This window comes from Sorex araneus, chromosome 10 (assembly GCF_027595985.1).
Source record: "Sorex araneus isolate mSorAra2 chromosome 10, mSorAra2.pri, whole genome shotgun sequence".
Taxonomy (NCBI): Eukaryota; Metazoa; Chordata; class Mammalia; order Eulipotyphla; family Soricidae; genus Sorex; species Sorex araneus.
This window is the reverse complement of record NC_073311.1, coordinates 49,286,881-49,304,792: the sequence shown is the minus strand read 5'-3', so window position 1 is coordinate 49,304,792 and position 17,912 is coordinate 49,286,881. Positions and strand designations below refer to the sequence as shown.

Genomic DNA, 17,912 nt, shown 5'->3' with positions numbered 1-17,912 from the left:
ATTTTATACAAATGTATATTTACTTGTTATTTGCCGAGAGTGATAATTCCCTCACTTTTCTCACCCTTAAGACAACTCAGTCCACTGGGAGCGACCTCAGAAACCCAAGGCACCAGTGGATCAATTTTACCAACCCCAGGCTCCCTCGGCTGAGGTGGAGATGACGTCCTACGTGCTCCTGGCTTACCTCACAGCCCAGCCTGCCCCGACCTCAGAGGAGCTGACATCTGCCACCAACATCGTGAAGTGGATCACAAAGCAACAGAATTCACAAGGGGGCTTCTCCTCCACCCAGGTCTGTGACTCCATAATGGCCAATGGAAAGTCTAAAAGGAAAACACAAGGGAAAGAGATAAGAAATTACTATACCATAAAAGATTCTTTTAGGGGTAGTTGAGGATAATGAGGATAGGGAGAAAAATATCTAAGATGGTCCTCAATCACCTTTAACTAAGTCCTATCAATATGGCTCCTTCCATAAGGATCATTCCTTTCTAAAGTTTAATGATATCATTATCACACATTGGTTGCTGGCTGTTTTAGGGTTTCTGTGTAAGCGCTGTTGACATCTTGATCCGGTTAATCATTGCTGTAGGGACTATCCTGGCCATTTTAAGATGTTCTATCAAATTCCTGGCCTTTCCCCACAAGCTGCCAGTATCATCCTATTTTGAGTTAAGACCACGACAATTAGCCCCTGGTTGAGAATCAGTTTTCTAAATCACAGACTCCATCTACTTGAAACACACTCGGGGAAATCAGAAAATTGATTGATTAACAGAAAAGCAAGCAACTAGCCCTGATACTGAATTTCATGGAATGATGGAGGAGTTCTCTCTGGAACTCTCTGGAAGACATTGATCTCTCTATTTCATCCTATCTGCCCTGAGGGTCTCTTCTGTCTCCCCCTATGAAGGTGACTTTTTTAAAATTGAAAGTTTGAAGAATTCTATTTATTCCTTTCACAATTCTATGCTCTTGAGGTCATAAGCGATTGTGCTATCAATATGCAAAGAATCTGGGTTTCCCCTCGTACACACCCATTGTCAATCCTCAAGAGATGTATAATGTGACTTATTTTTCAGAGAACTGGGTGAAGAAATAAAAATCTGCATTTTGAAGAAGAAAGAAATCAGAAAAGGGAATTTGTCTTGAAACACTCTTTGTTTAGATGCTATTTCTCCCCCTTTTCCATCAAAAGTCTTCTTGTGAACAGCAGCTGCTCTTTATTTTTTTTAACTTCTTAATTTTTACTTATTCTTTGGTAGAGATAGTTAAGAGGACTGTTGCCGGGAAAGATCAGACCATAATTTCTGGGTCTAGAAAATAGTCCTCTTGGACAACATCAATGCAGTTGAAATATGTTTCATTAGGAAAAGCTGTTACATGACTTTTATTCTGCCTGAGAGGCAGAATAAAAGGGAAAAAAATAGAAAAGGATGAGAAAAATCCTTGTTCCCATGTTGTAGCTAACACCACATGAGGGAGAAGTTCCAGATTAGGAGGGATGTTCTGGAAACCAAAAACTTATTTTTGGGCGGTGTTTGTCTCTTTTCTCTTCCAGGACACTGTGGTGGCTCTCCAGGCTCTGTCCAAATACGGGGCAGCCACTTATACCAGGACTGAGAAGGCTGCGCAAGTGACCATTCAGAATTCTCAGGACTTTTCCACAAAGTTCCAAGTGGACAACAGCAACCTCCTTCTCCTGCAGCAGGTCCCATTGCCAGAGCTGCCAGGGGAGTACCATGCAACAGTGACTGGGGAGAGATGTGTGTATCTGCAGGTGAGGCCTGTGTCATATTGTAGAATCAACTCCCATGACTTATGCAAAAGAAAATCTCTGTTCTTTCTTTCTGGGGTAATTGAAGGATGCAAAAGTGAGGAGGACCAGGAAAAGAGAGAAACTGATATGTCCTTGGTCTTCCACAGACCTCCATAAAGTACAATATTCTTCCAACGAAGGAGGAATCCCCATTTTCTTTGGAGGTACACACTGTGCCCCAAACTTGTGATGGACCCAAGGCCCAGTCCAGCTTCCAGATATCACTGAACATCAGGTAGGATTTCTGACTGTATCAGCTAATCCCGAGTCTAAAGCTACTGGAACCAATGGTAATTAATATGCTCGGAAGAGCAACTCTTAGATAAATATACTTTGAGATGAAAAGATCTACTAATGAACTATTCATCCTGTAGGAGTAATCCCTCCATCTATTAATTTTCTTCATCTTAAGGTTTCAGTAATGCTTTGAAAGCAAAGTTTGGCCCTAAATCTGTTCAATAAAAAACAAATTGTGGACTACAGGAAATGATGTGACTCAGTGCTAGAGGCTGTTGCCTTGTATGTGTGATGCCCTGGCTTTGACATCCAGCATCTCTCTCTCTCTCTCTCTCTCTCTCACACACACACACACACACACACACACTCACACACACACACTCACACACACACACTAATAAAATATTCTAATCCGGGCATGAGAGATAGTACAGGGATTGAGGCATTTGTTTTGCATTCAGGCAACTGCAACTTGATCACTTGCATCAAATGGTACCCTGAGCACCCTCAGGTACAGTTCTAGAGGCCCTTGAGCACCTCTTGAGTAGTCTGAGTAATCCCCAGCACTACAGCCTTAGGAGTATCAACTCCTTGGGCCTTTGCACTGAGCTACCTGTCCAGTTGGCCAAGCCTAGTCAGAGGGGTCTCTGAACTCCTGAGCACTGCTTGAGAGCCACAGTCAAAATTATGCTCTAATCAATTTCTATCATTCTCTTACATTAAATGTTGTTAAAGTTACTGCAAGAATAAATAATTTTCATTAAATATCTATACTTTAAATTGAAGTAAGTATTCTTTACCTCTTCTGAACAATCAAATTCTGTTTTCTTCTTTTTTCTAACAAAATAGAAAATAGAAATCACTATTAAATAAAAGTATAAATTAAATACAAAATATAGAGCTTACTTTATTGTAACCCATCAAAAACTTTACAGGATCCTAAGAAAATAAATTAAAGATGTTTCTGATATGAATCTTATATTGATTATATTAACACTATAAAGTACATCCTTTTTTAGACAATAAGCTCAATTATCATAAATTCATTAATTCAGAGTATGAAGCATAAGAAGTCTAATATCAAAACTACGTATAGCTTCTTTGGGGAAACATTTACATTTCAAATAACATTTATTATAAAAGTAAGGCATAATAAACAACAAATCATAAAAGGAAGTATCTAAGAATTGAGTAAGTGAATGAGTGTGTGTATGTGTGTGTGTGTGTGTGTTCAAAATACAAATTATAAATTTCTACTATAATTTCTAATTTAGTACTTTGGGACTGAGATTAGAACACCTATGATTTTAGTAAATTGCAGATCTTATGTACATTTAGTTTCCAAATATCAATGCCACAAGTGTTCAGGGAATAGCTACAGGTAACAATGTGAGGGGAAACTTTATAAAGACGTTTTAAAGACAGGCTTATTGCAAGTCTTAATGATAGAAAACCGACTTTCTTTCACCCTGTTGTCCCCAACATTTTTTCTTTGACACTACAGTTACAGAGGAAGTCGTCCTGTCTCTAATATGGTGATTGCTGATATAAAGATGGTGTCTGGGTTTAGTCCCTTGAAACCAACAGTGAAAATGGTAGGTACATTTTATGTCTAATAAGTCTCATTCAAAAATATGCTTTGACTCTTTATTTTTTTAATTTTTATTTTATTGAATTACCATGACAAAAGTTACAAAGCTTTCAGGTTTAAGTCTCAGTCATATAATGATCAAACCCCCATCCCTTCACCAGTGCACCTGTTCCCCCACCAAGAACCCCAATATACCCCCTTTCCACACACACCCCGCACTTGAGTGGCTAATGATCTTCACTTTATTCTCTATATATTTTGGATACATTCAATATTTCAACAGAGAACTGACTATTATTATTTGGCATTTCCCCCAACAATCAATCCTGCTGAAAAGGCATCATTTGATAGTTTGTTTTCCATTGCTGAGAATAAAGATTATAGGAGCTCTCGGCCGCACGGTCTTGGATTTCTGTTGTTTTAGCTCAGTTTACAGTCTAGATGCACTTCTATAAGTCTCTGGGTGCCAAAATGGGTTAGTAGCTCTCCCGGATCATACTCTTTAAGGAACAGAGGGGCCGTGTTGTGAGCGGCTGCTCCGGATGTCCTGCTTTGGCTCTTTAAACTGGACTCACATTAATATCACTTATAATTTCACTTCAATTATATATACTTTTTTCCAAAACCAGAAAATTTAATTCATGGGTTTACATTAATTTTTTTCTAAATTAAGGGACATGCATATGCCAGAGAAATACAGAGGTAGTGCTACCCGCAGGCCACTTAGAGTCTAGTTAGGGATTTAAAATTCTTGGGTGTGAAACAGTTTCATCATAACCTGAGAAAAATCATGATTAAGTACTTAATTAAATAAGTACTGTGCACTAAAAAAATGGCAATGATAAAATCAGTGCTGCTGATTTTATCAAAGGTGCTAGAGGGTCTACATTGTTATTTGAATTTTGAGGCTTGATGTAAATTCTTACCTGAAACACTTGGTGTCCTTCTCATCACAGAAAGACAGATGATTGTGTCAGTCAAGAAATGACAATGTTGAACCCTGTACCCCAAACATGGTCTCATTTCTTCCCCCCCTTTTTTTTATAGCAAATGTATTCTATTTGATCATGATGAGATTTATAGGACTTGCCTTTCCTATTATTTACAGGAAAAAAAGTGTCTCTTAACCTTGATGTGCTCTAGGCTTATTGTTTTTTTCCAATTTGCCTTTTAACTTTGTTAATTCTCTCATTTTCTTAAGCTTGAAACATCTAGTAAGGTGAGCAGGACAGAAGTGAACTCCAACCACGTCCTCATCTATGTGGACCAGGTAAGATCTGTAACAATTCAGCTAAAATTACACATATTGTATTCTAAGTCAGCATCTGCATTAGAAAACAAGTAATAGAAGGAAGGCAATGATTAACAGGACTTTTCTGCTGAGGCAGAATCTTCCTATATTCAAAACATAATAATAGAGAAATACGCTTTTAAATACCTGAAATGGTCAGCTTCCTTTTAAATTATGTTAAAAATTAAATTATGGATATTGCTATAAAATTTCAATGCAAACATCAGTAGAACAAAAGGTCTAACTGCTACTTATTTCTATTTGCTGTTTAAAAGCCTTTCAGAGGGCTAGTACAGGGCATAAGGTGTTTGCATGCAGCTGACCCAGGTTGAGTCCTCAGCACCCTATAAAGTCCCTTGAGCCAGACAGGAGTAATTCCTGAGCACAGAGTCAGAAGTTACCCCTAAACACTTTCAATTATGGCCCCAAAACAAAACCCAAAAACTGCCCTTCAGAAATAACAAATATATCAATGATCAATGCTAGGGCTGGAGCGATAGCACAGCAGGTAGGGTGTTTGCCTTGCACACGGCCGACCTGGGTTCAATTCTTCCATCCCTCTTGGAGAGTACAGCAAGCTATCAAGAGTATCCTGCCCGCATGGCAGAGCCTGGAAAGCTACCCCTGGCATATTCGGTATGCCCAAAACAGTAACAAGTCTCACAATGAAGACGTTACTGGTGCCCGCTCGAGCAAATCGATGAACAATGGGAAAACAGTGCTACAGTGCTACAGATCAATGGTACTATTAGCATCTTAATATATCACTACATAAAATATGAAAAATATGAATCTTATGGATAGCTTCAATTAAATTGAAAACAAAAGGTATGTTTTTCCCAGTCACATAAAAATAATTTTTTGATGTTCCAACAGTACAAAGCCACATACCTACATCTTGGAAAACTATTCACAAGTATTAACCTATACAGAAAACAAGAGAGAATGTATTGTTGCAGTTATTTTGTTCACTGCAGAGCATTAACCAGACTGTATTATAAGGCCCAGCTTGACATCCCCAAATGTTTACTCACCTAAAGGACAGGTGCATACGAATCAGAGGACAATAAACATTATGCTCAGGGAAAGAAGGGATCTTCCTAGTCTTGATTTTCCCACTTCTCCTCTTAGGTGACAAATCAGACAGCAAACTTTTCCTTTATGGTTCAAGAAGACGTCCCAGTACGAGACAGAAAGCCAGCAGTCGTTAAAGTCTACGATTACTATGAAACAGGTAAGTGAGAACACTAAGACAGGAATAATCCCAACCAAAAAGCTAACAAATAGATCTTGTTACAACTGATCCCAGTTTTCAGTTCATTCAGTTAATGTCGTATCTATTTCTTTCCTCTGGGTTAAAAAATTTAAAACTACTTAGAGAACAAATAGGCAAACTAATATTTGTTGAGACAAAAGCGTAAAGAATGTCAGTGAAGGATAATATATGATCACCCATCGCAAATAATTCACAGGACATAAAGTATATAATATACATGAAAGATAACAAGAAAAGACAGTTATAACAACTAAGGATAAGTGAGAGCAGTGAATAAAGAGCTGGGAGCTGGTATAGTGAAACTGTGCGCCTAAAGCATTAAAACTAATTACCATTGTAAGTCATAATGCCACAATAAAAAATTAAACATTAATAAATTAAATAAGAAGTTGGGAGACAAAAATAGCACAGGCTTAGAAGGAGAAATAGAAGAAGAAAAACCTCTGAGTTGGATGCTGAAGGGCAATTATAACTTTTAGATAAGTTGAAGTAGGAACTGTTTCAGCTGAAAAAATTTTCTTCCACACAAAGTTAAAGAAACAAGTTGGACCGAGTGAAGAGAAGCAGAGAATCCGCGGACTAGCAACAATGGGCAGCTTCCTAGTGGTTTAAAATGTGAAGAGTTGTTATCTGAATAGCCTTCAAAATCCTCTTACCTGACCTCTGAGGGAAAATAACATTTAGAAATTTTAATTATGCTGTTCAACTCCTGTTAGTTTATATGGAGATCTGACATTCTTGCTATGAAATGCTTTTCTCCAAGTCAAGTGGCATCTGAATTCACTGATCTTTGTTTCTCCTTCACTCAATGATTTTTTTTCAGACGAGTTTGCTGTTGCTGAATATACCACCCCTCACAGTGCAGGTAAGAGCAAGCACCAACATCATACCCCATCCACAGCTCTCTGAAAGCTCTTCTAAGTTAAAAACACACTGCAGGGTCTTTTCCCAAAAAGTTTGGAGAAGAACACTAAACTCTGTAAAATGGAATCTCCAAGATGAAATATTCTCTATTATCAGAAAAGTCAGCCAGCTTTTCTTGTAAGATAGTCACCACAAATAAATATTTCATATATAGTTTCCATCAGTCAGGGTCAACTAATTATAATTCTCCAACCAAAATTAGTCCAATACCTATCTGTGTTCTTTAGATTTCATGGAAAAAGAAACACATGCATTCTGTTACTATTTTTGGTGACTTCTTCTATTAATTAAAGAATTTTGACATAAATAATATGACTTGGAAAAACCTAAAATATTTACTATATGGCTATTTACAAAAAAAATCGTTTGCTGACTGTTGCTTTGGCCCACATTATTGTCCAGAGTCACTGAGGAAACCCAACAACCTTGCATTTTCCCTCTCTCCACAGATGCAGAATATGGGAATGCTTAAGAACAATTTGAGAGTTACATATTTTTTCTGGATTCCCTATTTCATACTTCTATTTAAAAATAATGGAGTTGTGAACAGAAGGGAATGCCCTGCCACAGTGACAGGGTGGGGTGGGGGGAGATGGGATTGGGGAGGATGGGAGGGATGCTGGGTTTACTGGTGGTGGAGTATGGGCACTGGTGAAGGGATGGGTTCCCGAACTTTGTATGGGGGAAGCATAAGCACAGATGTGTATAAATCCGTAACTGTACCCTCATGGTGATTCATTAATTAAAAATAAATAAATTTATTAAAAAAATAATGGAGTTGTTTGTCCCTACAAAAACAGAGAGCAAAATTTTGAATAAATATCTTTTCTAATCAAACTATCTCTTGTTCTATCATTCACTTATTAAACGTTGAGTACATGAGTAACTGAATGACGAGAGCAGAAACTTACACTTTAGCAGTAACCTACATTTCAGCTTTCTTGTAAGAAATGAGAATATGGGCTGGAGAGATAGTATAGTGGATGGGGTGCTTGCCTTACATGTGGCCAACCCAGGTTCAATCCCTGGCATCCCATATGACTCCCTGAGCACTGCCGTGAGTAATTCCTGACCCTCTAATGTAAAGATGAATTAAGAAAGAACTACTCCACAGGTGCAAAAACTCATCCAGGAAAGATATTTACACCCATATAGTTCAGAGCAACACTATTCACAATAACCAAAACCTGAAAACAACCCACGTATCCAAGAACAGAAAAATCGTTGTTTTTTTTTTTTTTTTAAGAAATATTTTATTGAACCACCGTGAAAACAAAAAATATACAAAGCTTTCAGGTTTAAGTCACAGTCAAATACTGATTAAACCACCATCCCTTCACCAGTGCACCCGTTCCACCACCAAGAACCCCGATACACCCCCCTCCCACCCCTCCCCCATCTAAGTAGCTGATGATATTCCCATTATTCTCTCTATATATTGAGTACATTTCATATTTCCATACAGAACTCACTATTGTTGATTGGAAATTTTCCCCAACAATCAGGCCTGCTGAATAAGCATCATCTAATAATTTCTCTTCCTTGATAAAGGTGAAGACTTTCAGTCCGCTATAGCGGCCGCGCGGTTTTGGGTTTCTAATATTTAGGCTCAGTTCGCAGTCAAAATGCATGGCTGCAAGAATCTGCTCTGGTGCCAAAATGGGTTAGGAGACCTCAGGATCACAGTCAGTAGGCGGGAGGCTCTGCTTCTCGTGCCGCGGCTCTTGGTTCATCTCTGGGCGGAAGGCGCGCCGGGAACACCTCCCCTCCCAGGATCACCTACAGGCTACGTCACTAAAGAAAGTCCTACCTCCTGGTGGAGGGGTCTTAGAGGGTGGCTCTCACCGCGTGGCTGCTGCCGCTGCCGCCATTTTCGCTCAGAAAAATGGGGTGGAGAGGGAAAAAAATCCCTTCCCGGGCTGCACGAGGTTGTAGTTCAGTTCGCAGTCAAAATGCATGGCTGCAAGAATCTGCTCTGGTGCCAAAATGGGTTAGGAGACCTCAGGATCACAGTCAGTAGGCGGGAGGCTCCTGTTTTTTTTTTTTTTTTAAACTCTGGTACATACACACAATGGAATGCTCCTTACCTCTAAGAAAAGGTGAAATCATGCATTCTTCTGCTACATGGATGGATCTGGACACTATCCAACTCAGTAAAGTCAGCCAGGTGAGAGAGACAGGGACAGAATAATCTCTCTCATATGCAGGCTCTAAAGAAACACAGTAAGGAAGTAACAAATGTCCAAAGACAACAGAATCTGAGAACTGGCCTTCAGTAGGGAGCTTGCCATGGTGTAGGGTGGGGGACATTAATAGTGTGGAAGGAAGAAGACAATTAAGTGAATGGTGTGGTACTGGCCTGTCTTGTGTAAAAATCCATACCAATAGCCATTTTTGTAACCACAGTGCCTAAAATAAAATTTGAAAAACAAAAGAATGGGCTGGAGAGGGTAGATTGTGTGTGTTGCATGTGGCCAACCAAGTTCAATCACCCCGCTTGGTCGCCCAAGCTCTGCCAGGAGTGACTGCAGAGACAGAAGTAAACTCTGAGCACCACTGGGTGTGGCACAGAACCTCCCAAAAAAAATCAACAAATAAAAAATTGAAAGAGAATTTTCTCTGATACCAAAAGGGAAAGAAGTTCTTCCCGACCATTTTTCTTACAGCATTTATTTTAGAAAATAAATTGCAGATTTTCTGTCGCTTTGAAATATATGACAATCTTCTTAAAAGCAAAATGAGCTGACTGCATGTTATATAAAGACTTTGAAACCATCTGTGTGATATTAAAGAAGATAATCTCCCTGTGAGAGTGTCTAGCTTCTAAATATCTGCCACTTGATCATAGCAATGCAAGAAGGTATGTTTTCCTTCGGATTAAGGCAATTAGTCAACACTTACATTTGACTAGCAGTTTTAAAAATAGTTTAACAAAATTCTTGTATGTGCTGAGGGTGGGAGGGAGGCCTCCCTCTCAACGCTGAGGGCTACCACGGGGTAGTTACTCTACACTACGGGGTGCTCAGAAGCCCATGCAGTGCCGTTGATTAAATATGGGATTCTGTGCATTCCAGTCATGCCCTCTCGCCCTTTCCACTACCTCCCTGACTGCTGAACAAAATTCCTTCATGAGATTTATAGAGACGCATTTTTTTTTTTTTGGTTTTTGGGTCACACCTGGCGATGCACAGGGTTTAGTCCTGGCTCTGCACTCAGGAATCACTCCTGGTGGTGCTCAGGGGACCATATGGGATGCTGGGATTTGAACCCAGGTCGGCCACGTGCAAGGCAAACGCCCTACCCACTATGCTATCACTCCAGCCCCAGAGACACATTTCTGAGAACAGTTTCCCCTCGTAGACTGGGTTCCTTTTCAATGCTCTGCTGTGGAGCAACACTCGGTGATTCAGGACCCAGAGCCAGAGCAGAGAGCAGCAACCGTCCCTGGGGAGGGAGGATCTGACACAGCATCCGGGCAGGAGGACGATCACAGAGCTGCAGTCGGGTCACCCACAGCAGGGCTAAGCCAGGGTTCAGGACAGAGTAGCTGCAGTTCCCGTCCTGCCGATCCTGTGGTGACGAGTTCCAGTCCGTCTTACCAAAACAATCTTAGGTGAAAAGGCAAAGAGACTTAATGAATCAAATAACGTCTAGACAGACGGCGACTAGGGAAGCACCTGAAATCTCAGCCCAGCCAGAGGGATTGAGTGCTTTAAATAGGAACGTTCCCGGCTACACAGCACAAACTTACGGGACAAAGTGGGAAAGGGCAAAAGCATGGGGTTTCCTTTTTTATATATATATAATTGTATTGAATCACCGTGAGATAGTTACAAGCTTTCATGTTTGGGTTACAATCTCACAAGGATCAAACACCCATCCCTCCACCAGTGCACATTCCCCACCACCAATATCCCTGGTACACCCCCTCTTCCACTCTCCCCCTGCCTCTATGGCAGACAATATTCCAAGCATGGGGTTTCTTGAGTGGCTGTTTCATGACAATACTTTGAGGTACAATGAGACAGGAGGGACAGAACAGGGAGTTAGAGGGGGACCCTTGTGGCCGGGAATCTTTGGGAGGGATACATTCTGTTACTAATAGTACCAATTGTTTCTGTGACCTCTGTCCCACCTTTTTTGGCCACCAGATTGCCTTGACTCTTCTGTTCTGTCTTTTCGTCATACCTTGTGATTTATGACCTATTCATTTTTGACCTGTTCCCAGAAAAACCCACCTTTGATTCCCTTCCTGGTTACCTATGCTCAGTTTACATCACGTTAAACAGTCCTTATCAATTAGCCCCATAGTCACCCTACTCCTTTTTAGCAAAAAAAATGCAATTTAACCCTTATATATCATACATCTAACCCTTACATAGCAATAATAAGGTGCTACAATTGATTCCAAAGACCAAAGCTCTGCAGTCCATAGCCCTAGGAACATGGCTAAACACGGGTCCAGAAGCAGCAGGAACTCCTGAGAAACTCTCAGAACTGAGTCTCACATTGCTGAAGTAGCAAAGGATGCAGATATCCACAGCAGTTTCAGGGATTTCTGGGTTCCTCCTTTCTTCCTTGCCCTATGCAGTAAATTCCCCAAGTCGATCCATCCATGGCAGGCTGTTCACGGGGTAAGATATTGCAAGTACAATTCTTTCCATGTTTTTTATGAAGCCATTCTTGGATTTTGACCTCCGTAAGATCTCTTCAGGAGCAACTTCTGTCATCATCCAATAGTGGCTCCTGTCACCAAGATCCTAAATCTTTTGGAATCTGATGAGTCATGGGTGTTTTGATAAAATGAGGTTTTTGGTATTTCCCAGCATAGCTTGAGGATTGGAGACTGGTCACAGGAAAAGCAATTCATGATAGAAGTTATTACTGACCAGAAATATTGGCTCTCACCTTTGCACCTCCGTGTTCTAGGTTGCTAGGCACCCCCCCACTTTGTTTATCCTTGAATGCATATAAATCATCATCCAATTGTGTTGCTTTACTAACAGTTGAAAAAAATCTCCAGCAACCCAATAAAGTCCTTATTCATTTTTATCTCCTCTGTGCATTTATTCTCATTTCATAATGATGTTTTAAATGGGTCATTTGTAAGACAAGAAAAGAGAAGTTTGTACTACTAATTAAAGAGCCAAATTAGGTTTCATTCGTTGTCCTTTTGATCAGGGAATTCTCAACATACCACATTTTTGTAGAATAATTTCCCCCATTCACTGTTCATTTTAGTTTGGAAGACTTCTTGTTTAAGCAAGAGGGGTCTGGTAAGAAAATCTACTACTGATTTTATACTTGCATGGTATTTTAAACTTCCCAAAGACTAAAAAAATATATAGCTCATTTCATCTAAGCCATTCCAGAGGAAAACGTTAAATGCAATGTGAGAAGTCATTCTCCTTGGCCCTCTTGTAGACCAGAATCAAAGGCACAGTGTTTTACAATGGAAAAAGTTGGAAGAAATCCTTAAAGATTATCTAGAAGGTCTGAATTAGAATGTGAGAAAGAATTTTGTTTTGGTTTTGATTGGGAGGTTTCTCAATCACAGGGATTAGACTGACATAACAGGAAGGAGAATAGAAGGAAAGGTCGGCCAGAAGACTAAGAAATTCCTAATCCAGACTACATTCGATTCCGTCTTCTTATTTCCCAAAGAGAGAATAATTCGTGCATTACTTCCTTCTCTCAAATTATGTATACAGTTCTGCTGACCACTATGAACTCTGATCTCTTTCTTTTAAGGTCAAGTATTGCTCTTCCAATTTCAACTATGGGATGGGAGAAATAGAAAACAGATAAATATATTTTCCAGTCATCTTACTACTTTAAAACAAGTAAAATTTCTTAATGTTTGTGCACTTTATTTGATCCCTGGATTAAAATTCCTAATTGCTAATGGTATATTTTTGCTTACACACAGTAAAAATATATAAATCGGGCAGTGAGGTAGTAATCAGTAAGGACTAAAGAATTGGGAGGAGGGGGTAATTTTATCCACTATAGTATAAAATACTCATATCCTGGGAGCCTACCACCCAAAGGCTGTATGTTTCTATTCACTTATGTGAGGTTATACGATATGTATGTGAAAGTAGGAATTTCCAAAGTTATTATTACCTGTTCTTCTCCCTGGCATTATTCTTTTCCTTTTATGAAAAAAAAAAATGTACATGGAGGGCCTCAACTGAAACTACGATGTTCATATTTTGTTTTCAAAATTGAGCAGAATATTACTTGGTTTTCCCAGCTTTCCTTCCAAATGTGGAAGTGTAATTTATTAAAATATTAACTGGTGTTTTGTTCTCACTGTTGAAAAGGATTTGTAAGGAATGTGATCTTTGCTGATTCTGATCCCCTGGTATTTCTGCCTTCTCTAGTTCAGTGTATACAGGCCTTTGTGTTTGTTTGCCTTAAGAATTTTCAAGATTACAAGAGATGTTGTTCAAATATAACTGTGAAAGCTCTTGCTGGTTGAAAAAATTACTCGAGGGGCTCCAGTAGAGGAGGACAAAGAAGTCCTTTGCAGGCAGGTGAGAACAGAAACCCAGGTGGCAGGAAAAGTGCAAAACCAGACAGTGGGTAGAAATTTGTGGGACCCAAAATAGTGGGTTCCTTCTCTCGCTGTGAAAGATGGGACCTATGAATTAAACGGTTGTGTGAGACTGACCCTGGGTCATGCAGTTCTCAGTCTCAGTAAACATTTTTGTATCCAAATATATTGCAGAAGCAGCTCAGGGCCTAGACTAAAATGGCTAGAAAAGGGCCCTATCACATCAGGAGTAGCCAGTTTCAGAAAAAAACTATTCTTTCCAAATATTTGGCTTGCAAACCCCCATGTGAGGAAAACTAATAAAACTAATACATTCTGATAAGGAAATATAAGAATAGAAGCATAGATAGCTTGATACAATCTAAAGAAAATCAAATAGCATTATATTTCTTGATTGTCAGTGTTTGTGGTTCTAAATTCAATCTACTGGAGAAATTGTCATCTTAGAAGTAGCCAATATTTCTATTTTCTTACCCCTGAAAGTTTAAATTGCTTCATCTAATTCATCATCATTGTGAAACCACTGTGACAAATACAGGATCCAGCATTAAATAGTTCCTTTCTCCCTCATTCTCCTTTTACACCCACAGCCCTCTTCTCCCACTCACCCAGGCATATATGACGTCAGCTCAACATGCCAACATTTTAATCCCAAAAGTAGAAATACAAATAGCACCAACTTTAATGATGCTATTTTGAAAAGCAAAGTATGCAGTTAAGAAACAGAATTCACAGAATCTCAAGGACAAGAGAAAGGCACACTGAAAGAACAGAAAATAGATTGCCACACTTGATAGATTAGATATGTGACTAAGTGGGCCAGTATTAAAGGACAGCATGAAGTGAGTGAGTTATAAAATAATGTTTACATGGAAGGGTACAGGAGCTCATAGGAGACTATCTTCTTCAAAAAGGGAAAATGTATTTAAATACATAGGAAGCTTACAAATTAGCTCCTATAGAATAAAGAAATGTATTAAGAAATCTTTTAAAGTACTTTGTTCCCCTTTTTTGGGGGGGGTGGCTTTGTGAGGACTTTTTTGGGGTGGCTGGCATAAATCACAAGCAGGTAAATCTGCAAAGTCTTAGGAATTGTGACCACTAATGGCTGAGTTATCTATACAGGAAGCTTCACAAGATGCTTTGTTTCTAAATGTTTCTGCTAAAGACCTTGGGATTCTAGCTCATAAGACTTCATCCCAGTGAATTTTTACCCTAAGACTCCAGTATGGGGCTGGAGCAATAGTGCAGGTAGGACGTTTGCCTTGCACGTGGCTGACCTGGGTTCAATCTCAGCATCCCCTATGGTCCCTCATGCACTGCCAGGAGTAGTTCCTGAGTGAAGAGCCAGGAGTAACCCCTGAGCATCACTGAGTGTGACCAAAAAAAGCAAAAAAAAAGACTCCAGCATGGACACCCATCTTAATGTGTACATACTACACTAATTAAAAGAAAGCAGAAATGGCAGGCATAAGATAAAGGAAAAATATCAGGGAGAAAGAGGAGCATTACAGAATACTAAACTGATCAACCATCTCTCCAGAAAGATATAACATTTATGCACTTAATCACTGTATCACTGTATCACTGTCATCCCGTTGCTCGTTGAAATGCTCAAGCGGGCACCAGTAACATCTCCATGTGAGACTTGTTGTTACTGCTTTTGGCATATCAAATAAGCCAGAGGTAGCTTACCAGGCTCTGCTGTGGGGGCGAGATACTCTAGGTAGCTTGCACTTTGAGAGGGGCAGAGGAATTAAACCCGGGTCAACCACATGCAAGGCAAATACCCTACCCACTGTGCTATCACTCCAACTCAAAGATAACTAATGCACTTACTACCAAAATATAAAAATACCTGATGGAAAAAAATAGATTCATGGAAAATAGATGAATCCACTATAATAGCCAAAACCCAGCAATTTATGATAGAGTCTAATGGTTTGGCTACATTAAATGTATTAGAAAGGAAAAAGATTTAAAATAAGTCATCCAGTTGAACTGGATAATATCATGTCAGGCAAAATAAGACAAAGGGAGAAAGACAAACACTGTATGATTTCACTCATCTGTGACATAGAGAAAAACATATATACCTAAAACCTTTTAAACAGAAGGCATCTAACCAGGAGGCATTTGCTGACAAATTTCATCAAACAAGTAAGGAAATATTGGTACCAATTATCTGCAAAGACTTTCATAAGATAAATTAAAACATTAAATACCAACCTAGCTCATTTCTGTGGCCAGAATTTATACAAAAGTGGTACAGTATTGAAAAAAATTAGACAAATATCTTCCACAAATGTAGGCACAAAATTCCTCACCAGAATATCAGTAATCCATTTTTAGTTATCCAATTAAAATATAAAATATATATATACATATATATAAGGTGCACAATAATCAAGTTGGCTTTATCCCAGATATTCAATGCTGGTTCCATTTTTAAAATCAATTAATACAATCCATCACATTAATAGCCTAAAACCATCAGGCAATTTTTAAAAATTTTTTTCTGAATCACCATGTGGTACAGTTACAGCCTTACAAACATTGTTTCAGTCATACAATGATCGAGTACCCATGCCTCCACCAGTGCCCATTCTCCACCACCAATGTTCCCAGTACCCCTCCCCATCAGGAAAGTTTTTGATAAGTACAAAGCATTTGACAAAATCCAATACCGGTTATTGATGAAACTCTTGGCAAACTGAACCTGGGAAAAGATCCTTAATTTGGTAAAGAATATTTACTGGAAAACCTTAATTTATCTTTTTAAATTATGGTAAATTATAACTTTCCCAGTAAGATCAAGAATAGCACTGTCGTCCCATTGCTCATCGATTTGCTTAAGCGGGCACCTGTAACGTTTCCATTGTGAAACTTGTTACAGTTTTTCGCATATCAAATACACCATGGGTAGCTTGCCAGGCTCTACCAAAAGGGTGGGATAGTCTTGGTAGCTTGCCGGGATCTCCAACAGGGACGGAGGAATCGAACCCAGGTTGGCTGTGTGCAAGGCAAATGCCCACCTGCTGTGCTATCACTCCAGCCCATCAAGAATCGGAATAAATATTCTCTCTTACCCCTTCTAATATCCTACTAGAAACCCTAGCTAATACAATAGTACAAGAAAGGGAAATACAAGCTGTATAGACTAGGAAAGTGAAACATTCTTCAAATATGATGCGATTGATAATGCCTCTCATAAACCATTTTTAATTATAAGTGGGAAATAACTTCATAGACCAAAATACTGCATATAAAACTTTCAAATGATCAAGTTGAACATGACCAAGATGGAAGAAATTGAAACATATCCCATCTGCTAGGGCACAATAAGAATTGCATGGCATCATTCTGGAATAGTCTTGCTGAAGATGTGAAGCCCTTCTAAAGACCTCTACTTAAATAGTTTACAGATGCATCAAACTCTTCCTCCATCTTCTTACTTTTCCTTTCCTCTTACATGAGGTATCCTGGTAACAACATGATTATGACTTAATCAGTTAATATTATTTTTTCTATTTCCATTCTATATCCTAATCTGAAGCACCATTATATCCTACAGTTGCAATAACCTCTTATCTGGTCTTTTTGCTGTTCTTATTTTCAAAATCCATTCCTGACATAGCAATCAACATGTTTTAGTCTTTGTCTAATGCTAACATCTTGCTCTTTTTAAAAAAAATGTTTTAGTCGATGTCAGACAATAATTTGTTGTATATGTGCAGTTATGCCCTTGCACAGTGCAGACCTTCCTACCTCTTCAGTCTCATCACATTATCTTCCCTCTTCACTGTGCTCTATTCACAGTGTCTCTCTTTCATATCCTTAAATACCATTTTTTAAATATTTTCTTCTGTTCCTAATTTCCATAGGTTCCACAACTTCTACTACATCTACTTGCAAAACTCCTCACTAATCCGTTGGTAAGAATACTTAGTAATCTATTAGTAGGGATTCTCTTGCTTATATCTTAGATACCAAATCAAGTGTCACTTCCTTTTCTGGCTCCCTGCTTATCTATCATCCATTTTGTTACCAAGATGCTAGTTCCTTAGCACATTGATTATGTCCCCTCTTTATCATAGTGTCTCTTAAAAGGGACATTTTGTTCAGCTCATTACGGACTAGAGCGATAGCACAGTGGGTAGGGTGTTTGCCTAGAACACGGTCAACCCGGGTTTGATTACTCCGCCCTCTGGG

At 39.1% G+C, this 17,912-nt stretch overlaps 1 protein-coding gene across 1 annotated transcript in view; it reads left to right on the top strand.

The window, feature by feature from the left end:
- The window catches only part of LOC101550113 (PZP alpha-2-macroglobulin like), a 41,538-nt gene extending 33,832 nt beyond the window's left edge, over positions 1–7,706 (top strand). The window contains 8 exon segments of the mRNA XM_055118237.1: positions 72–295; positions 1,565–1,783; positions 1,930–2,057; positions 3,564–3,654; positions 4,852–4,920; positions 6,073–6,175; positions 7,041–7,082; positions 7,591–7,706. Coding sequence (XP_054974212.1) covers positions 72–295; positions 1,565–1,783; positions 1,930–2,057; positions 3,564–3,654; positions 4,852–4,920; positions 6,073–6,175; positions 7,041–7,082; positions 7,591–7,613 — 899 coding nt within the window. The 3' untranslated portion in view covers positions 7,614–7,706.
- The last annotated feature ends 10,206 nt before the right edge of the window (positions 7,707–17,912 follow it).